The sequence below is a fragment of the Cupressus sempervirens genome, chromosome 4, assembly GCF_028749045.1.
Source record: "Cupressus sempervirens isolate cs-2001-9-10 chromosome 4, ASM2874904v1, whole genome shotgun sequence".
NCBI lineage: Eukaryota > Viridiplantae > Streptophyta > Pinopsida > Cupressales > Cupressaceae > Cupressus > Cupressus sempervirens.
The window spans coordinates 652,831,778-652,855,686 of NC_143121.1; the positions used below are offsets into that span (position 1 = coordinate 652,831,778).

Sequence of the window (23,909 nt, forward strand, 5' to 3'; positions counted from 1 at the left end):
TTTTTATTATTACTATGCTACAAGACTTTACTTTTACCGAACTTTACGTCTTTTGTTTTTGATAGAGGCAAGTTGTGTGTTATTGTTTATGTGCTGAAAGTTTCTAGTGCTATTATTTTACTAGTTTTGTTACATAGGCCAACCCCCTCTAGCTGCTTTTAATGATAAAAAACAAATTGTTTGCTTGTCAATATTTAACATACATTTATTTTTAACCAACAAACTCCGTTTCAAATATAGAAACATGAATTTAGGGTCAACATTAAACCTAAAAAATTTAGGATATTCATCGACGTACAAGAATTTCTTGATCTCAAATCAATATCGTCCATATTTAAATTGCTCGATGACTCATCTAAACAACAATTTTTTTTTTAATACTACAAAAACAGATCTGAATTTTAATTCCCAAAAATTGTAAACCAATTTTCGCCTTTCTCCTTGTAGATCTGCATTCAACAAAGAACCAAGAAAAAAATCATTCATTGGAATGCCAAACAATAAACATCTATCAAAAGTTACCTACTACTTTCTATGGAAATTTAAAGAAATTTTAAAAACTCATTCTATGGAAAGTCAAGCCAAATAATTTAATGCAAAGGTCTTCAGGGGATCAACAAACAAAAGGATGCCAATATTTAAAAAAATGAAGGCATACCTACTCTTCTCTACAGTTGAACTATGATAGTGAGTCTTGGATAGCTGGTTTCGTGCGTTCAATACGCTCTTCAGCAGATTGTACCTGCAAATATAACCCATTAGAATAATTTGGGCAAAATTCAAAAATTGCAGTAGGCTAGTTATCAATTTTATCAGAGTTTCTGTTCTTAAGATGATGTTCTTTTTCCTTTTTCATGAAGGTGAAGAACAGTTCCTAGATTTAGATTTACCTCTTTATTCCAATTAGTGCGTGCTGTAATCACAATAAGGATCAATGTTTGAAGTGCTACTCCAGCAATCATACCCCACCATATTCCCTGCCAGATGCCAGTTTTTTAGAATCAATTAGTGCTAATTCTGAGTTAATTTGAGATCTTGATGATAACCCAATTCAAAAATCCACTCATAAACATGTTTCCACTTATCTATTTACTGTTACCACTTCAACTCAAATTTTCATCATCAAAACATTCTTAAAACCCTAGTCAGGAAACCAGTCTTAAATCCTAATCAGTTATTACCTTCACTCCCATATCAGTCTTAAACCCTAAAACCATTCCAATGGGGAGACCAACACAATAATATGCTGCCAAATTAACATAAGCTACCACAGCCTGCCATCCACATCCGATTGCCACACCTGCAATCAAAGTTAAGTAGTTAAGTTTTCCCATAAAAACTACTAAATTTAATAGATTAGAAAGAACCCATGTAAATAAACATACCTGATAGTATTGGTTGAGTGCCATTTAAGAGAACAGATATTGCCAGCAATGGGATTAATCCAAACACTGCACTCATAACCACAGTACTACTAGTGAAGGCCATGCTGAGCTCCTTCTTAAGTAGAAGAACTGCAATGGCCAGAATGAGACTAATGAGGAAGCATTGGATCACCACAACTATTACTGCAAATCTTGCAGTCTTGGGGCGTCTTGCTCCCAATTCATTCCCAACTCGTATACTGCAAAGATAAAAATATGATTTTAGAATTTATTTGTAGCATTTCTGGATTCAACTGTGTGAAATTCTTTTGCACTAATGTCACTGATGGTCTCAGAGTTCAAGCTTCCACAGTCCATAAAACTTTTCATCTTGATGATGAGTGAGGATCCCAAGAACAGTTATCAAAAGACATTGTGTTCTATTGAAATACGTGATGAAACTTGAAAGAATCAATTTGTGAAAAGTACTAGTACAAATATATTATATGATATATGTATGATAATCTTAGAATGTTTCTGGATTCAATTGTGTCATTGCTTTTTGCAGCAATGTTTCTGGATTCAATTGTGTCATTACTTTTTGCATCAATGTTTCAGATCACACTCTGTGATCCATCATCAGCATTTCAGATCACACTCTGTGATCCATCATTAGCATTTCAGATCACACACTGTGATCCATCAGAGTGTGATCTGAAACGCTGATGATGAGATGACCATTCATCCTAATGATGGATCACAGAGTGTGATCTGAAATGCTGATGATCAGATGACCATTCATCCTAATGATGGATCACAGAGTGTGATCCAAAACGTTGATGTAAAAAACAGTGTCATTATTGAATCCAGAAACATTCCAAGATTATCTATGGATTGTGAAAATCTGCTCTCTCTTATTATGTATGATATCAGAAAATGCAATAAAATGCCAAGAATCTGGCCCTGGAGTACCTTGTAGCTGTGCTGAGGCCCAACATTATCATTAAATCCCAATTCAAGTAATTCATGCTGCAGGTTGATCAAGATGGAACAAATATTAAGATTTTATTTGGAGTTGGACATATAAAAATACAGAAAAACAATAACGATAATTAGAATTTTATTTGCCCATTACTTCAAAAACAGGGCCCTGCTGACATACCAGACAGAGATAGAATCCAGGGCAATTTCTGCATTTGGCAGCAGCCCTGAAACGAGCACAAGCCCTTGTGTGTACCATATCTCCAACCTGTTCATTGAACATTGAATCATTAATATCACATAAACACATGAGCATAAATCCTAGTTAAGAACTGTAACGTCCTGTTAGGGAACCCAAGAGAAATTAACCTATTATGTAACAGTGTTTATCCAAGCGGGACGTTACACAATGACTGCAAGTTTAGGGGACTTTAAAGCATACGTTAGCATTAAAGCAGAAGCCACAGTTAACTTGAAATAAGACCAGAGTCCAGTGAAAGCTCTGATTGTGAACCCAGTCCAACTCTCCTTGCATGAAGGGGATAAGAATATGTAAGTAGCAGTAGTAACAACAAGAATCCACCATGACAAACTCAGTACTAAAGCTGCCCCTAGTAAGCCAAATCCCAGCTTGTAAACAGCTAGCCAAGTAAGCAAAATATGAAGTAAGAATGTTCCTGCTGATAGATAAGCAAGAGGTGCTACAATGTTCTGAGCCTGCAGAAACCTTTGCATGGGATCACTTATTGCCAGGGCATACAACTGGGGCATTAGCCCCTTGGCAAATATGGCTCCTGCTGCCGCTATTTCTTTGCTCTGCCCTATTCCCACCAATATTGGATATGCAAACCAGTAGACAAATGACAAAAGTACTGCTGTTGCAAGCATTATAATGATGGCTCTTTGCAATATCACTCCCATCATATTGATCTGCTTGGCTCCATAGGCTTGCCCACACACTGTTTGTACTGCACTTGACATTCCCAACTGCAAAATTTCATACAAAAAACTCAATAAAACAAGAAATTGCTGATCAAGGAAACATGCAAGAGTTGATCCGGCCAAAGCCTAGAGTATTTATCATTTATTATTATGTGTTAAGCTTGTGTAGAGTGGAATCCAATACCTCCCAGATAAAAAGTTCACAATTTACTGTTGTGTCATAGGGTCTTGGTCCGCCAACTAAACTATAGAAAATACTTAATTGCTATTGATTGTTGGATCATTTGAACTATTTAACAGTGGAAGAGAGCATAGAGAAACTAACCATGATTCCATAGGCAAGTCCCTGAATTCCCACATTGGCAATGGCTGCCCCCGCAAGCTCCAACTCCCCCAGGTGTCCTGCAAACATCTGAGAAATGGCACTCATCATGAAATTTAACAAGCTTACAGATATGGTTGGGCCAGATAGAATCCACAACTTCTTGGACTCCCTCAAAGCAGCTTTTACAACATCTGCCCAAGGTATTTTATCTTGTGATAACAAGACCTCGATGGAGATTGAATCTTCCTCAGACTTGTCATTTTTTCTCTGGATAAGTGATTCTGTAAGACTCTCTTCATCTCTTCCATGGCTGCTCATTGCAGAAACAGTTTGAAAACCTCCCTGTGAAAGGAAAGTATCACAGTTATAAACTACTTTCACATTAAATGGAAAATGTCAATGTTTTCATAACTGGGATTGTCAACAACTCCATCCGTATTTAATATATAAGCTCGTTTTGTGTTTGGCAAGGACCGATATCTTCCTCCATACCAACTGGTCTTCACCCAGCATGAGTCTCTTGTTTACTATTTTGCCTCTAACTACTCTTCCTGGTATAACCTACTTCGATGGTGAAAATGATACCAATAATAATAAGAAGAAATATTGGTTCTCTCAACTACCTTATTTTCAGAACAATATTCTAATCCGCTTGATGAAAGCATCATTAATGTTCATAATTTTAGGAGTACACATTTCAAAAATGTCCTATTTGTTTTCAAATAAAAATTAATTGCTAATAATTCTATTAATACGAGGGAGAGGACAAAGTCAATAGTTGTTATAGTATTTGTTAATTTTATGTTTAATATGTTTGACAATATTGTTCCAATTTATTTATATTTTTTATATTTTTAAAATTTATTTTGGGAAGAAAATATGAATCCAATACGATCTAGGTGCCTATAACATGACTTTACCATTAGATCAAGTGTGTTAATATTGATGAAGTCTACTCATAATTGAATGAAATGCCTTTCATATATCTAAAAAGGTGGCATCGTTTTTAGTTATGCGAATTAGCAACCATAGTTATAAGTAGAGAACTTAAGTAAGCTTCTATACAAATTCGGGGGTGATTTAAAATTCCTAGATATGAAACATGGAGTTAAGATGCTCAACTATTGAATCCTCTCCTTTGCATTATCAACTATTATTTTTATTTTCAATATTTATTTTAATCATATTTAGAATGGATTTTGTTATCGATTATTGTTTAATTATTATTAAATATTTATGCTTAATTATATAAGTTTATATGTTTAAAAGTTCAAATATTTTCTTCTAAAACTATTAAGGGGCCAAAGTTAAATATCTTTTGAATGGAGCTACAAACCAATGAGACCACATTTATAGTAGCATCATCCTTAGTTGTTCGGTGTTACACATTTATATCTCCTTTGTGCCTATCAAATAAAAAACCATCATTTTCTTTTTCGTCTCTTTGCTAGTATCTATGAAGAATAGTTGTGTTTCAACTTAAATCAACACTCTACTTTACCAACTTTCTTCTTGCGTCTTTGTCAAAACTTGTTATTTCTTTAAAAGAACACAATTTTCATGAATCTTTGTTATTATTTGGCTTCTATTGATATGACACATTTGGAGAGTTTTTTTAAATTTTAATATAAGAAGAAATGCTTCATGTCAAAGCAATTTTTATTTTTAAAAAATTAAAGGGGAAAATTTATAAAACTATTATATCTAGAGTTGGGATTCCTCTCACACAAAAAATCTCTTACAACATGGAATGGATTTGACTTCGGTAGCACACTCTACACTTTGAGTTATTTAGGTGATTCATTTGAAATCACACTAAGAGGTGAGTCCTAGTAGAGAAGCTATTGTAATTTCAAATGAGCTACTAGACCAAGTCAAAGACTAAGAATGTGTTGTTTAAACATGACCCACAGAATACTATTGTACTAAGAAAGTAGAATCTATTGAAGCCACCTCCTCCAATCCTTGCACCCCTCATTTATAAGGTGAACACAATAAATACTTTAAAACCATGATAATAAATATCAAGTGGATTACTTGTCTTTCTAACTACATTTCAATGAAATATAATTAAGCTTCATAGGAGAACCATGATGCTCTTAAAGCTAGTTGTGCTTTAAGGAATGCAAATGGTGAAGTTGTTTAGCAGGCTCTTGCAAAATTCAAGAAGGTTCCAAAACTAAGGCTAAAACATGTAAGTTTTTTTCAAGAGATTCCTTTTGGTCAAATATTCAAACATTAAGAAAATGTAGATTGAATGCAACACAATGAAATTTAACTATCATTTATTTTTAGAATTCCACGAATTATATATTGGACAATGTTCTCAAGCCATCATATATTAGACAATTTTAAATATTTTAATTACATAAATGGTTATATAAAAGTTGATAAAATGGTACACATACTAGTCAATATCACAACTAGACAAGTTTGAGCACATGGAATGAGCCAACTTGAGAGATCTTAGACAATTTAGAATATTTTAATTATATACATTATTAGAGAAAAGCCAATGGAATGTTAGAGAGAGTAGTTCAATGGAATAGGTTTAAGTATATGAAATGAATCCAAATGACAGGTAGATAGACTAGTCAATATTTCAAAGCGATGGATTCAAACAATAAGCTAAGCCAATAGAATTATCCACATTGTTAAAGAAAAGCTAATAAAGTGATATATTAACCAATGAAATATTTATTTAAGTACATTAAATACAAGAAATGAGCATTTGAGAGATCATAGATGATTTAGAAGATATAAATAATCCATAGAATTTTAGGGTGTCCAATAGCCATGACCTTTTTGTCAAGTTGACACCCCCCAAAAAAATTATGTTCAATCATTAACTACAAAATAAAAGAGCCAAAGGATACTAAATGCATGCTCCAGTTATCATTCCCATATTAATAATAAATAAATACTAAAAATACCCGACTTTTAGTGAATTTCTATTTTTAATACATATCAAGTTGCACCAAAAAAGCATATTTTTAATTAAAAAGTAGAGTTGACAAATACAAATACAATGGAATGCTCCAAGACTTATAATATATTCTATTTATGTACTAAACACATTTGTATTTATGTACAATTATGCATTACTATTAGTGGATAATATGTCTTACAAACAAAAATGAACTTCTAATTTTTTTAAGGTTTTGGGTGTCTTTTGTGGTTCCACAACACTTGTCCCATTTGTGAAGTTGAAATTAGGGACCCCCACACTTTTGTCTTTTCTTTGTGGGTCTTGGGTTCCCTTGTTTAGTTAGATTATGGCCTCTCTCGAGAGGTCTCTGTTGGAAATGAAGATAGTAATTGAGAGGGGAGGGGTAAATCAATTACCACAAAAATAACTCCTTATCCCTAGATGTCAAATCAAAATTTTCATTGATAATGCAATATTGTCCAACTCAATTAAAACTAAGATATTGTTGTAACTTGGTTAACAAAGCAATCTTATGAATATTAATCTATTTTAACCTTTAGTAACTTAGTTGCAGAAACATAAAGCATAAAGAAAATAACATGAGCACATATGACACCAAGATTTAATGTGGAAACCCAATTTGGGAAAACCACCATGCAACTAGTTACAATATTCTTCACTCTTTTGAAGTGAGCCCTATTAGGAGCCAACCCTATTAAAGGTTACAAAACATATTGTTAAGTATGACCTTGTTAGAGGATTTAGTTCACCCTATTAGGAGTGGCCTAGTTAGAGGTCTTCAAACACTTCAATCTTGAAATGTCACCTTGTTAAAGGATTTGCAATAGGGCTATTGAGTCAACTTTGTTAAGAGATTTCTTCATTGCTACAATGATTAGAAGGTAACAATAATTTGACCTGATTTGTGAAGCAACTTCTTTTGCAAATTCAGATCTCTATTCTGGCTTGACTTTTGGATCCTTACTGATCAAAATATTCTTTGCAGCTTATCTTTCATGCTTTCTTGCTCTGTCTTTCCTTTCAATCGCATATACATCTTATTTCATGCATTCCACTCACACACTTTTATCCTTACTACTTGACCTTTCTTATATATCATAAGGTTTGATAAGTCAACTTGAATACCCTTTCAAATAATCATTAAACATCCAAATAGTTAGCCTCGATCAGTCAATTATAAGACAAGAGTATTTTGTTGTCACTCGGTCAATATTGAGATTGATCATTTGGTTAACACTGGAAGTTCTTCATTACCTGGCATCTCGATCAATACTAAATATGCTTGGTTAATACTTCAAGTTCTTCATCACTCAGTTACTGCTGACATTTGTGCAACATCAATGACAACATACAGTTTGAAGAATAGTTTCCAACAATCTACCTATTTGGCATTGATGACAAGACAACATGTCAACATAAAATGATAAAAGTATGAGCAATTTAATAATATCCTTAGTTTCATTCTTATTATCATCCATACCAACTCCCTCTATGATTTTGCCTAGGTTTGTCTCAACTGCTTCCAAATGAATTATCCCTCTTACATCTATCATCAGTTTGCTATGTACTTTTGTCATTTGAATACTTTCCTTCTAAGATACGAAACTCTCTCTCTTCCTCTTTGACATCAACTCTTCCTTGTTGATACTAAACTCTCCCTCTTTGATATCAAATTCCATAGGATATAAAATTTGAAGTTACTATGTACCTTTTGTACTAATTCATATGCAATATGCTCTGCATTTCACACTTGAAGTGTGACAATATGCATCAACTTAATAGATCTTAAATGGAACTTGGTTGATGCATCACTATCTTGTGCTTTAGTAAGCATTAGATAGGGGAATACCTCTTAGATACATAAATGCATCATTGGGTAATGCTTTAGTAAATATGTCTGCTAACTGCTCCTTGGTTTTCACATATTCTAATCTCACCTCTTTATCTTGAACCAATTCTCTTAGGAAATGATACTTGATTGCAATGTGTTTTGTTTTGATTGCAAGGTGACAATTCAAGATTCAAGTGTTTGAAGACCTCTAACCAGGCCACTCCTAACAGGGTGAACTAAATCCTCTAACAAGGTCATACTTAATAGTATATTTTGTAACCTTTAATAGGGTTGGCTCTTAACAGGGCTCACTTCAGAGAGTAAAAATAATTGTAACTAATTGCATGATGGTTTTCCCAAATTGGGTTTCCACGTTAAATCTTGGTGTCATCTGTGCTCATGTTATTTTCTTTATGCTTTATGTTTTTGCAACTAAGTTACTAAAGGTTAAAATAGATTAATATTCATAAGACTACTTTTTTAACCAAGTTACAACAATATCTTAGTTTTAATAGAGTTGGACAAAAGTGCATTATCAATGAAAAGTTTGATTTGACATCTAGGGACAAAGAATTGTTTTTGTGGTAACTAATTCACCCCTCCCCTCTCAATTACTATCTTCATTTCCAATAGTCTCGATGGTCAGGAGATTGGGGGCCTCACTTGACATGTTTTTGAGTTCCTTCATTTTATTTTTTTAATGTATTTTTTGCAGTTATGCACTTGTGTACCTGCACACCTATTCAAGTGTGCAAGCTCCATTTCATCCTTTCTACCTAAGGCACATGTGTACCTAGTGCAGATGCAAATGTGTGCAGCTGCATAAGTATGTGAGGTCCTAAGTTCAAACCCTAGTCCAACTTGTGCATCTGTGCACTTTGCACACGTACACATATGTATAGGTGTGATGTTGGTTGAGGGGTTTTGCCTCTAATGATGACATCAGCACCTTGGGGGCCTATAAATACAAGGTCAATTCCTTCATTTGGTATCCATAGTCTCTAAGTTCTACATCAACATAGGTTCACAAGTTTCCTATGTGCATAGGGGTGCATGTCCACCAAGCTTTATCCTTTTTTTCTTTATAAAGCCCCTCATGAACTTGCACATGTGAAGAGTTATGTGGTTTTACAAGTGTACAAGTTGCACCTAATGTTTCTTTGGGCTACCCCAGAGGATTTCCTCCTAAGTATTCCATGCCCTTACATCATGTGCATGTACACAAGATTGAGCTTTCTGGTGCATTTTGTATAGGTGTGTACCTCTGCACATATGCAACATGTGTAATCTCTAGGGTCTACTTATTTAAGTCACTATTTGAGTCTTTTTAGTGTAACCAGATAGTCTTTCAACTCTTGTAAGAGTTGTTCTTCATACTTGGACTTATGATTATGATGGTTGACAAGTGGCTTATGTGTATATCACCATGGCATTTTCCTAAGTAGTAGAAACAAAAGAAAATACCTCTCCTAAAATGGTCACTTACAAGTTTAGAGGCATACCCAACAAGTCATGATTCAAAGAGCTCCATTATAAGACAAAATATACAAAATTGGGAACCATAGTTTGGAACTAGTTCCTTAGTATATGAAACAAGCCTCATGGTTAGAAATGATCACTTCCATGGTGATGGTGGGATTGGTTAATGTAGTATCACACCCAATATTTTTGCATTCCTCAAAATTGATAATGACCCTCATGAACCACTATGTACTAGATGACCCAAATAACCCATATAATGGATATGATCTCCAAGACCAGGTGCATCACATCACTCAGTTGATTATCCCACATAAAAAATTATGAAAAATGTGTTCATTTTTTTTGTGATCAGATTTGTTGAGGCTAATTACACCAAATGGTTATCTATTGAAGTTGCAACCCAAATAACCCAAATTAGGGCATACTTCATCCAATCCAAGACATTCAGCTACATCATAGTGGCTGAAAGGAATTCCCATCCCAAGAATCTTCCCCACTATCTCTTGGATAGATTACTCTTGTTAGAGATTAGTAGGCAATTAATAACGACTCCTTAGCAGTTTATAATAAAGTGTCATAGAACATGGGATTGGCCTATCAACATTGGGTCATATACGATCAAAGACCATAGGGACATAGGTTCTTTTAAGGTATAATTGGATAGATATCCATTGGAGTAATTTCACATAGCCCACCCCCTATTGGGATGTATAGACAAGTGATGGGGTGAGAGTTCATTCCAAATGCAGTAATAGAGGATCACTGGATGAACTATGTAGATGATTATGAGGTTCATATCTATGATTATTTCAGAATGAGTCTCTCACTAGCAGAGCATGACCTTTTCCTCTATATCTCTAACAAGATATGGAATAAGAACTCCCTAGATGTGTTGGAACCCCTTCACAACATGGATAATATTTTTGATAGACTCATACTAAATGTGAAGGTTGATAGAGAAGAGAATGATGATGTCCAATATCAGATAAAACACATCATTGTTTTAACAAAGAAATGGATAAGAAATACTTTCCCATTGTCTTATCTCCTTGATGTACCATCTTTGGAGGAACTAGTGTAACCCAAGAAGTGTAAGGCATCAAAGTTACAACCCCAACCTAGAAATCAGTTACTCATGTGAAGCTTGCCACCATCTTCTGACATGACATAGATGTAGCTTATTTTTTCCATGTGGAGAAATGGAAGGAAAAGAAAATAAAGGCTCCCATAGTAGAAGAGGAGAAGGAGCCTAAAGGAGAAGAAGTTACCCCAAATGAGACTATGCAAAAGAAGAAGAGGATTGCAATAGTTGTACTACAATTTGAGCTTGTAAAAGGGAAGCTGAGAAATAGGAGTAGTACTGTTTCTATGTATCTTGAAAATGATCCCCAAAGAGTGGAAGGAAAGAGAGGAGGATCCATACGATACCATCCCTCTTTGTAGGAAGACTCACTTTGCCAAGGTAGTAGAAAAATAGAAAATGGGTCATACTCAAACTCCTCCCATGACACAAGAGCAATGGATTTAGATTAAAGAGTTGACTGACCATGAAAAAGTGGATGAGATTGAAGAGGGGTTTGATTTGTTTGAGTGGTCTGATTTTGACTTCATGCTCATAGGGGAAAGCTTAAGGGACTCAATGGAGGAAGGAGATCTAAGAGAAGAATGAATGGAAGAGCCTAAGGGTAATGACTTTGTTAATATTCTGCCACCTCTAGAGAAACAAGAAGAAATTCCTCTACCAACCTCAATAAAACCAAATTCACCTCTCTCTCTAATTCTAGAACATGATACAATAGTTATGACCCCATCTCTCTTGGATGTTCAAAGTCAAGAAGTGGATAAGGGAGGGGTAAATTTAGTGCAAATATAACAGGCTCCACAATGAGAGAAGCCTCCTTGAGCTCAACTACCTCTATCTCCACCAAAACAAGCATAGACTATGGAAGTAGTAGAAATATTAAAAAGGATGGTGTAGAGAACTATATATCAAGGAAAAGATTAGGGTAAGAGTCTCACTTTGGTTTCCACTCCATCACCACAAAAATTAGGGTCTTTATGAGACTCAATTCCTAAGTGGTTATCTCAGGAAGTTCAATCAAGGAGGAGAACTTATATGAATGTAGAGGACATATATGCATTAACAATTTGTGAATCTTTGCAAGACCTAGTAGTTCCTATAGAGTCTCAAAAATTGGCATATGTAACTAGAGATAAACATGACAACTGGGTAACCCAAATAGCCATTCCTCCAACACAGGGAGATCCATCAAATTTGACTCTCAAATATTACCATATACAAGAGATTGTGTTGGGAAATACCATTTAAAGTAATAGCGACACTAGGTTTGCACCAAGTTTTTTAATTGTTGGACTAGGCGAAGAAGAGATCCAAGCTTTGAAGAAGACAAGGCATTGAGGAATTTTGAAAAGGAGATCATGGGTCCTATTGACCTTGCTAATCATGAGATAGCATTGAATGCTACCCTTAAGAAATGAGCTCCAACCCCTCTGCAAAGAAACTCATTTTTGGATTCTTTCTATAGATGGTGACATAGTTTTGAGGCCCTTGAAATAGAATATATAGAAGGAAATATGTAGCTATTGCACATCATCCATAATAATACTGAGAAACTAACTAGTATATAGAGGGACATAATAGTATATTAAATCAGTTGGAAATGTGTACAATGCTAGAGGAAGCTTTGATATGAATAAGAAAATAGAAATATCAAAAATTATTTTTCATTTATGATACAACAGAGTTAGATAATTTAGATAATTGGGTTTCAAAAATTAAGGCTAGGAATAAGATTTCAATTTCGATATTCAAGAAAACACATGATGTTCATGAAATGACAGAGTAAGGTAGTTGAGACAGAAAAGTATTTTACCAAAGCCCACCTAGAGATATTTTATGATGATTCTAGACACAACCTATGCATAAAGGAGATGACAATCCAACAATTCTGATCTTCTTTTGACATGTGTCTTCAGATGATGATGTAAGGAAAACTATCAAAATTGAAGAAGCACTAAAAGTGCTTGATTGTAAAGTACACAATTTTTATGAAGTTTGTAAGGAGATCTGAGATTTTTGAAGAAAGATGGAGGTAGAGTTGAAAGGGATAGATTTATCAAACTCTTTTGAGGTGATAGGAATTGTGGAAAGGTTCAAATTGTAATAACCCTAACAGGTTATAACTTCTTCAAACCCCAAATTCTTTTATACTTTACTTGTTTGACATTTCGTCAAACATTTTGCAAGCAAGAGATCTATTGCATATATAAATTCTAATTATTTTCTAAATGCCAAACTTTAATAAATATGCTTCAAAGAACACACCAAACAACTAACAATGAAGATGTAATTGGTTTTGAATAACACTGATTACAAACAAGAAATTATGCATCTACATCAATAAGACATTAGGGCCACAAATTGTGATATTAAATTCTGATATAAATCATATTACAATAGATTTTACAAACCCTACTAATGCCCTAAATATCTAATGCAAAATGTAGTAGATAAAAACCTGGAATTGCTCCAAAAATGTGAATTTTCCTATAGAAAATCATTGTAGCAAATTCCCAACTTATTTCTTACTCCACAAAGCTGACCCTAGGCCACAAATTTGGCACAATGAAAAGACTAATTTGTCTTCTCCAAACAGTTGCAACCCTTTGGAAGACATTTCACCACCTCAGTTATGGAAATCAATGGGAGTGTTTGTTCCCAATGATCAATATAACAATTGTAGAAACCCTTGGCTCCACAAGCTATCTAGAAGAGTAGATGGAAACACATTCGATGCTCAACAATGAAACTGCCATCCCTATTTATTATTTTCCTTCACCCTTCTAGAAGGAAATAAAATATTATTTAATTGCACTCTCTAGAAGCTTCCCCCTTTCCAAGGCAATAATTAGTTGTCCTTCTAGAAAAATGTACTCTCTAGAAACTTCCCCCTTTCCAATACAATAATTACTTGTGCTTCTAGAAAATTAAATTAATTAAATATATAGTCACCTTTTAATTTTAATTTATTTAATGACTTCATAAGAAATTAATTTAATCAATTTCTCCTTATTTCTCCACTTAGCCTTCGAAGAATGTAAAGCCTAAGAACTCCACTAAGATGCTAAAAAGATGGGGACATTACACAAAGCTTGGGGGCATCTCATAGTGGAAACATTCTTATTGGATGCATCTATGCTCCATTAAAGCCATTGCTCCCATTAAGGATTTTTGTTATCACTTTAATGTGGGGGCATACACTCTACTCATCCCTTTTGTGTTAGGATTGATGGAGACAAAAATAAAAATTATATGTAAATATAGCCAATATCATAAAATAAAAAAGCACACAGAAGAGAACACACGACACAAAGATTTAATGTGGTTCACTTAACCCCTAAGATGCATCCACCAATAGTAAGTCCAATATTCTTATTATTCAATGCTTATAAATTGATTATAATCTATAATCCCTTATAGCTCAATTCCATTGCAAGAAGCTGCTATCTCATCACACATTATAAAATCCTTAATCCTACACCATTTTATACAATCTTTTGTTGTTTACAAAATTAAGGCTAGATTATTTTATCTTAACAAGTTAACCTAAAAAACACTTGACAAGTCAACCTTAAGAAATGGTTGATGAGTCAACTCAAAAATCCTTGATGAGTTAACCAAAAAAAAATATTTTTTTTTGGGGTTGGTGGGTGGGTGATGCCCTAAACCCCAAAGAATTATGAAAAGTGTACAGTACTTTCCTAATCAATCACCACATATCAATAATCTCCCACTTGGAGATTGATCCTGAAGCAATACCACTACCACATGAAGCTCCCACTAAATCAAACTACCCTAGACTCATATATCCCTTAATTCTATTCAGTCTAGAAAACCAACCGAAGATGAAGAGGAGTTCAACTTCTCCCTTGTCACTACCTTTGTAAATATATATATTGGATTATCGTATGCATGCATCTTGTCCAACTTTAATTGTCCATCATCCAAAACTAACTGAATGAAATGGTACCACAACTATATGTGTTTTGTCTTTAAATGTAGAGAATTTTTTTTGGAAAGATGAATGACACTCTGGCTATCAGTAAAAAAACAACTTTCCTTTGTGGGTGTCCCAATTCTTCCATGATAAATTAAAGCCATATCATCTCCTTGGTTTCCTCTATAACAAAAATATATTCTTCCTTTGTAGTAGATAAAGCTTTCACCTTATGTAATTGAGAAACCCAACTCATTGGTGTCCCACCAATAGTAAATACATATCATGTAGTAATCCACCTGGTAGCAAGATCCCTTGTCAAATTTGAGTCAACATAGCCTTGTAAATTAGTATTAGAGCCCCAAAATTTAAACATTTAGTAGATGTTCCTCTCAAATATTTGAGAATCCATTTGACTAAATTCTAGTGCTCAATCCTAGGATGACTCATATACATGTTAATGACTCCCATTACATGTGAAATATCTAGCCTAGTATATACTATAGCATACATTAAAATTCCTAGAGCTAAATCATACGGTACCTTAGACATTTTATCCTCCTCTTCTTGTATTTTTGGACACATCTCCTTAATCAATTTCAAGTGACTAGGCAAAGGTAAGCTAATAGCTTTGGCAATCTCCATAAAGAAACACTACAACACCTTTTCAATATAATTAGATTGAGATAAAGTCGATTTATTTTACTTCTTATCTCCCCAAAAATTCATACCAAGGATTTTTTTATCTACCCACAAATCCTTAATAGAAAATGAATGTGCTAACTATTGTTTCAACCTCATGATGTGATCCATGTTAGATCCAACTACAAGCATATCATCAACATATAAACATAAAATAATGTAGCTCTCATCATCCAACTTGTTAAAATAAACAAAATGGTCGAAATGACACCTAGCATAGCCATGCTCGTTCATAAAACTGTCAAATTTAAGATACCATTACTGAGGTGCTTGCTTCAAGCCATATAAACTTTTCTTCAGTATGCACACTAAATTCTACTTACCTTTGACCTTAAATCCTTGTGATTGTTCCATATACATTTCTTCATCCAAATCAACATGAAGAGAAGTTATTTTAACATCAAGTTGCTCCAAATGTAATTCTTCAATAGCAACAATACTTAAATAATGCAAATAGAAGTTATTTTTACAACTGGAGAAAATATCTTATCAAAATCAATTTCTATTTTCTGTGAAAATCCTTTTACTACTAACGTGGCTTTAAAAAAAGTCTTACCTTCATCCTCTTCTTTCAACTTGTAAACCCATTTATTTTGTAAATTCCTTTTACTTGCAAGCAACTTACATAAATCTCAAATTTGATTTAAGGAGTCCACCTATCAGTGTAAGTTCTCATTAAAGTTTTTTATCCACCTACACAACTTCATCATAACATTTAGGTTCACTAGAATATGTTAATAAAATGGAGTACAAAGAAGGAGAAAATATTTTTGGAGGTCTACTTAGCCTTGTTGACTATCTAACATTCATTTGGGTTTGTGGTATTTGTTGTTGTTGTTGTTCTGGAGCATGAGGAACTATTGGAACAAAATCTTTATAATATCATCCAGTAATACATAATCATTTTTTTCCTTCTCATGTTGTTGCAAAAAATCTTTGAATAATACTTTCTCATTGAATATGACATCCCTACCTCTTACAATTTCATGAATTTTTGAAATTCCAAAGTCTATAGCCAAATTCATCAATTCCATATCCAAAAAATACACATTTCCTTGACTTATCTTCTATCTTGGTTTTATTTTCAAGATCTATATGTGCAAGAGATTCACAACCAAAAGTTCTGAGAAAAGAATACTTACCTTCTTACCGATCCATGCTTCCTCTAGAACAACACAACCCAAAGGAGTAATTCTAATATGCAACATGTATTGACAACCTCTACCCACATATTTAAGTATCCCAACATGCAACCTCATGTTCCTTGCATGATTCATTATTGTATTATTTATGTGTTCACCCACTTCATTTTCCTATGGAGTTCTTCGAAAAAAATTATGCCTATGAATATAATAAGTGGAATAATAATCTTCAAACTAATTTATGCAATACTCACCATCATTATCAAATATGAGACATTTTATCCTTTTACTAGTCTCATTTTCAACCAAGCATTCCCATTTCTTAAAAGTTACAAATACATCATATTTTTGTCTAAGGAAACAAGCCCATTCTTTTCTTGTTGCATCATCAATGAATGCAACATAATAATGAGAGTCACCAAGGGAAGATATCTGAGATAGTCCCCATATATATGTATGCACAAGATCTAATTTCTTTTCTTTTTTTCCTTCCCACTCTTCACAAGACTCATTCTCTTTTGTTTTCCATGCATATAATGTTTATAGAAATATATATTTAGACATTTAGACCTAGTAAAAATTTATTTGAATGAATTAATTTCATACCTTTCTAACTCATGTGCCCAACTCTCTTGTTTCATAGTGTTTTTTCAGAATTTGTACCAATATTTTGTTCTGCCTTCTCAATGGCAACAAATTTTCCCAAACATTCATTTTTCTTTAGAAAATTAAAGTAGAAGGAACAATATAACTTGTACAAATATATAAGGTGTCTATTTTCACACCTTTTGCTACTACTAAGGAACCTTTTGAGATCTAATTTTTACCATTAAAAGTAACTATGAAACCCTCATCACCCAATTGCCCTACTGAAGATAAATTCTTACTTAGGCTTGGAAAATGTCTTACCTTGTGTATTATGCAATGATTTCCATTCTAAAACTTAATCTAATATTTCCTCTTTCTAGCAATCTGATAGGGTTCATTATCTCCCAAATAAACTATCCCAAAATCACCTTGGACATAATCAAGAAAACAACCTCTATGGGGAGTAGCATGAAATGAAGCCCCTGAATCTAAAACCCATGAATCATCAACATTTTCTAAAGAAAGAAGAAAAAAATCTTCTTTGGATTTATTACTTACCACATTTTCCTCATTGTTTCCATCTTTTTTGTCTACTTCATTTTTCTTTTGAGTCCAACAATCTTTCTTCTTGTGCCCGAGTTTCTGACATTACCAACAATCCCTTAGTCCTTTGGGTTGAGACATCTTTCCCTTTGATTTTCCTCTTGATTTCCCTCAATTTTCATAATTATTTCTTCTCCCATTCATTTTTCCTCTACTTTGTGCATTCAAGAAATTTCTTAATGCAGATCCACCTGAGATTTTCCTATGAGTTTCCTCACTCAAAATAACATCAATAAAATCATCAATATTTAGGGTATTAGAACCAAAAATAGAATTACTCACAACCATTACCAAGCCAGTCCATATTTCAGGCAAAGAACACAAAATCAAGAGAACCCTAATTTCTTCATCAAAATTAACATTTAAAGAAGATAATTGACATGGAACTATATTGAACTTATTTAAATGATCAACAAAAAATCCACCTTATTCCATCTTCATATTAATAAATGCTTCATAAAGAATACCTTGTTTGAAGTGGAAGGATTTTCATATCAATTTTCTAGGGTTTGCATCAACTCTTCAGTTGTCTTTTCTTTTGTAATATTAAATGTGACCAATTGTGCTAGGCATAATTGAATACTTCCAAGTGCCTCTCCATTCAAAATATCCTAGTCTTCATCTATCATACTTGCCTCTTTCTTGGTCTTTCCTTGCAATGAACTCCATAAATCCTTCTAATAAAGATAGTCCTCCATTTGCATTTTCCATAAACTAAATTTTTTCCCATTAAACTTGTCAACCTTCATCTTAACCTCATCTGCCATCACCCTTACTCAACCATGGGACTCCAACACAAGCGTGAGACCTTCCTACAGAGGATAACTAAAAAAATTAGGCTCTAATACCACTTGTTAGGATTACTCGAGATATAAATAAAATTACATGAAAATATAACCAATATCATAAAATAATAAAGCACACAGAAAAGAGCACAAGACACAAAGATTTGACATGGTCCCCCCAATCCCTGGGCTACATCCACCAACAATAAGCCCAATATTCTTATTATCTAGTAATTAAACCTTTATTACAATCTATAATCATTTACAGCTCAATACTATTGCAAGAAGCTACTATCTCATCATACATAACCCTAAGCCATTTTATACAAGCTTTTATCACTTACAAAATTAGGGCTATAATTATGAAAAGTATACAACACTTTCTTGACAAGTTACTACATATCAACATTTTGATTATGGAGTAACAAACACATATTCTAAATATAGCTCAAAGTACTTTATACTTGTACACTTGGTATGATTTTTGGGTTATTCCTCAAAACTCTCTCTCTCTCTCTCTCTCTCTCTCTCTCTCTCTCTCTCTCTCTCTCTCTCTCTCTCTCTCTCTCTCTCTATGTATGTATGTACATTGTCAATTTCCAAAAACTATTGATGATTCCTAGGGGCTTGGTTTGTTTGGATCTCTTTCTAAACTACTAACAGTTTGGGAGGCTTGATCCATATTTTCGATCTTTCTTTTGACTACTAAATAGAATAGAAAGATTGATCTTTTTTTTGATCCCTTAAGGACACATACATCCTTATTTCTATATCATTTTATTATTATTCTTTTGGGGACATGAAGTTCCCTTAAAGTTGGATCCTTGATTAATTAACTAACATGCGTGCACACATACTAGACTATTCAATGTCATCCCCTTTGAAGATCTTCCCCCATGTTTCTCTTTTCTAATATTTTCTTGTGTAGTTCACAATAAGGCACACAAACCTTCTTTGTCAAGTTATATACCCCCTTTGTAAGTGTTATCTCTCTTATTATGATTTTGGATACTATAAATACTCAAGTCTCTTAGGGACTTGATCATCTCTTTGTCTCCTAAGCCGTGATAATATTTTCTCTTTCCTCTTGATCTACTTTACTAGAAGTTTGAGGTAACTCATACTCTTGCTAAAGTGGGGGATAAATGCGCCACTTTAAAAAGGATGCACTTTCCTTTTAAGATCTTTTAGCACCCATTTCATAGTAACTTCTTGGACCATGGATGGATATGTGACCAGCGCTCTCTTTCTCCTATTTTCCCCCACCTTCTTTCTAAATCCTTTTGCATTCCTCGTAAAGTTTATGTGGCTTACTCTCTCCCTCCTCTAGGAACAAGTTGACCTGGGTCAACTTCTTCCCCAGGGATTGAAATTCTTGGATCCTAAAATGTCTTAGGATTTTAATCTTTTATCTCTCACTCTTCAGTTGGCTTGTATTGTTTTCTTACCTGAAAACTAGTACAAAATAGGACTTGAAGGCTTCATTTTATAACTAACACTTCCAAGATAGTTGCACTTATACTTTGCATTCAATGAGATCAAGCATTCAAGTCATTAAAGTAATTGAAGCATTCAAGAAAAGGGGATTTCATTAAGCATTTAAAGATTCTTTGTGAGCATTTCCTCTTTAAGATCTAGCATATTGTTGGCCATCAATGGAGGATATCAACATTGAGGTGTTCATCATCTTTTTCATTGATGCACATCTACATCTAGGGCTCCATGATTTGGTTATGGTAGATCCATTGAAACTTGTGGAGATATACTACATCCTATATACTAAATTCAATATCTATAACATACAACAAGGCAAAGTCATTGCTAATAAAGGTTTTTACAAGCAAGGAGTGGGATAGAAAAATTGTGACTACATATTTGAAAATAAATTTCCAAAGCTTTCTGGAGAACCTATGTCAACTTCACTATTGATCTCACAATGACCTCATGGGAATCATTCCAAAATAATTACATCTAGGTCGACCCATTTTTTGCTACTTTTCTAGAAAATAAATTTCAAGGTTTTTCATTCTATTCGGAGATCTATAGTTAGATTTTTAGTTACAAATCTAGATTTGCACTTTTTGGAGTTAAAACATAACTCCCTCTATGTATGTCAAGGTAAGTCTTTTATATCTTATTTCCCTTCATAATCCTATCTTAGATATGTATCTTAATTGGGTTGATTGTATACACTTTACATCTAGGTCTAATTTATTTAATTAATTAGTTCAATTTGGCATACATGTTATCATTGACTAGTCAACGAGCACATTTCCTTATATTGCACTCCTTTTCATAATTCAGATTTAGCATTAGCATCCCTTTCCTTTAGAGGCCCTAACTAATTTAGTTTGGTCTATAAGGAGGAATCATATTTGGGGATATCTCTTTCCATCTTCACACATATCTTTTGAATGCTTTAGTGGTGAAAACTGGAGGTCTACATCTTATTAAAGCACTTCCATTTTCACCCTAAATAGTTTCATCATTCTTCATTGGGTGATTATAGTTATAGTCACAAGTTAGCATAATGTAAACTTTAATGTTGATTCTTTAGGGTCCATTTGTTTGGTGGAACTATGTAATGTTGGAATTGTCAAATTCCAATATTTGACAATTCAAGAAGTTTTAAATCAAGGAAATGGTTTTTGGAATATGGTTGGAACCATTTGGTTCACCTAGAATTCATATTGAGAAGATGCATTTTTTGCATTTGGTTCCACAATTCTAGGATTAGAATACCATATGAATCAAGTTTTTATTTTTAAATCTTAAAAGGTCACCAAGGGCTCTAGTATATGTGAAAATTATATGAAATACAAATGGAAGTCTTATTGATGAATGCTATTAAAGAATTCATTTATAGATGCTTTCTCCACATGGAAGACATCCAAGCATGCATCAAGTGAAATACAAGGTACATATACAATGACAAGAGGTAAGCGGATGATGGTTGAAAACAATAGATGTCATCATATTGAAAAAAAATAACATGGTCATTGAATATAAGGGGTTTGGAATTCACACATAAATTTGTTGTTTTGTCCTTGAGCTCTTCCAAAACCACAAGCTATGGCTGCAATAGTTAGCTCATTGGTGATATGCATTACATTGAGAGTTTATATTCAGTTAACCACTTTAGTCATCTTCCTTTAGGAGTCACCAAAGTAGGAAGGCACAGTAATGACTACATTTTTCACCTCACTTCCTATATACTATTCAACTATAGTTTTCATTTCCATTAAATCCATGGACGATATTTCCACTAACACAAAAAGCTTCTTCTCACCCTTGAAAGTAACTTTGACCATTGACTTGTCATTTTTTTGTGAAACAAATTAGAAAGGCTAGAGTTACATGTCTTCCTAGAAAAAAGAATCAATAAATTGCATTCCAATAAGTCTTTTCACATCAAACATGTTTTTCATATGATTAGAGGAAATCTAAAACTTAGCAACATCTCTCTTTGGTCTCTTGTTGTCTATGAACGTAGCCATTGAAGGATTCGTTCTATTTCTGTATTCAGTAACAATGATTTCAACTTTATCATTCTTCCATACCCCCACATAATTGTAATTTGTTCCCACATCAATGTCGATGGATTTCTCCTTTCCATTTATTTTCATTCACCTTCCCACATGTTGTATATCTATTTCTTGAATAAATTTCTCTACAAAAAATGGTCTGAAATCCTCTAAACCATATCGAGGCTAGAAAATATGATATTTCTAAAACTCCAAACTAATGATGATCCCAACATCCCTCAATATGATGCAAATTTAAAATAAAATGTTAGCCCCAACTAATAATTCTGATAATGTGTAAGTAAGAGTTATATAAATTGTTGTGTTGTCATTTTTGTTAAGAGTTAGTTAGTTAGACATTATGCTACTTTAGTAGAGTTCCATATCATTTGAGTAATGAAGATGATTTTATTGATGAAGAGGATTTGAATTATGATGATTTAGAGTGTCGATAAGTGTATGGTATTCATTGACACTTGAATGAATTAGAATTTGACAGTATAATGTTGGTTTGATTTCTTTACTATTAGGATTAATGAGACAAAAAAAAAACTACATGCAAATATAACCAATATCAAAAGAAAAGAAATTGCACAAAAGAGAACACAAGGCACAAAGATTTAACATGGTTCACCCAATCCCTGGACTACATCCACCAAATAGTGAGTCCAATATTCTTATTATCCAATGGTTACAACTTGAATACAATCTCTAATCCCTTACAACTCAGTACTACTATAAGAAGCTACAATCTCATCATACATAACAAAATCCCTAACCATAAGCCATTTTATGCAAGATTTTTTCCACTTACAAAATTAGGGCTAGAATAAGTTGTCCAATAGAAAAATAGTAGTCAATGCCTTTTACAATGATAAAGTATGTTGATATTATAGGGGTGTTTCCCTTGAAAACCCCCATGGGGGTGTTGTCCCTTGACGCCACCATATACTATTATAGAGATTCCACTTGGGGCCCTTCCCTAGGATCCTACAAAGGACGTTGCCCCCAAATCCTCATAGTAAGATATGGGGGGAAACCATGCTAAATGAAGTGGGGAAAATTAACCTCTAAGTGTGATTAAGCTCCACATCATAGCAATCTCCCACATGGAGACTGATCAGACTCCACTACAATAACCTTCCACTTGGAGATTGATCATATCACTACTAAACCTGTAGCTCCCACTAGAATGTAAAACCAACTAGACTCTATTGTTATTAGATTATGTTCAGTCTAGAAGACCAACTGAAGTTGAAGAGGAGTTCATCTTCTCCCTTATCACTACCTTTGCAAACATATCTTCTAGATTATCATTTGTATGTATCTTTTCCATCTTTAACTATCCATCATCCAAAACTGACTGAATAAAAATCGTACCACACTATTATGTGCTTTTCTTTTGAATGTAGAGCTGAATTCTTGGCAAGATGAATGATGCTTTGGCTATCTATAAACAAATAATTATCCATCTATGGGTACCCCAACTCTTCCATGAAGAATTCAAGACATATAATCTCTATGGCTACCTCTATAGAAGTAACATACTCTACCTATGTAGTGGATAAAGTATTAACCTTCTACAACCAAGAAATCCAACTCACTGATGGCCCACCAATAGTAAATACATAACCTACAATACATCGCCTTCTATTGATATCCCTTACCAAAC

General features: G+C 33.7%; 1 protein-coding gene across 2 annotated transcripts; it reads right to left on the reverse strand.

The window, feature by feature from the left end:
• Window positions 1–228: 228 nt before the first annotated feature.
• LOC149562936 (protein DETOXIFICATION 41-like) lies at window positions 229–4,031 on the reverse strand. Of its 2 annotated transcripts, none has more exons than XM_089826381.1 (9): window positions 3,613–4,031; window positions 2,788–3,332; window positions 2,527–2,613; window positions 2,337–2,393; window positions 1,386–1,624; window positions 1,182–1,300; window positions 891–977; window positions 663–742; window positions 229–449 (listed from the first exon to the last, which is right to left on the reverse strand). In XM_089826381.1, exons 1-8 carry the CDS (start codon window positions 3,928–3,930, stop codon window positions 680–682), a joined length of 1,515 nt encoding a protein of 504 aa, XP_089682507.1. In that variant the 5' UTR covers window positions 3,931–4,031; the 3' UTR covers window positions 229–449; window positions 663–679. The 2 variants fall into 2 exon arrangements, with proteins under 2 accessions (XP_089682507.1, XP_089682506.1); XM_089826380.1 differs by having other exon boundaries at window positions 659–742.
• Between the last annotated feature and the right edge of the window lie 19,878 nt (window positions 4,032–23,909).

Bases quoted from the DNA above. Each gene is read 5' to 3' on its own strand.
- LOC149562936 (XM_089826381.1), bottom strand. From the start codon at position 3,930: ATGAGCAGCCATGGAAGAGATGAAGAGAGTCTTACAGAATCACTTATC. The intron at 3,333-3,612 runs GTTAGTTTCTCT...GAAATTTTGCAG, and splicing joins GACTTGCCTATGGAATCATG to TTGGGAATGTCAAGTGCAGT. The intron at 2,394-2,526 runs GTATGTCAGCAG...ATCAACCTGCAG, and splicing joins CTGGATTCTATCTCTGTCTG to CATGAATTACTTGAATTGGG.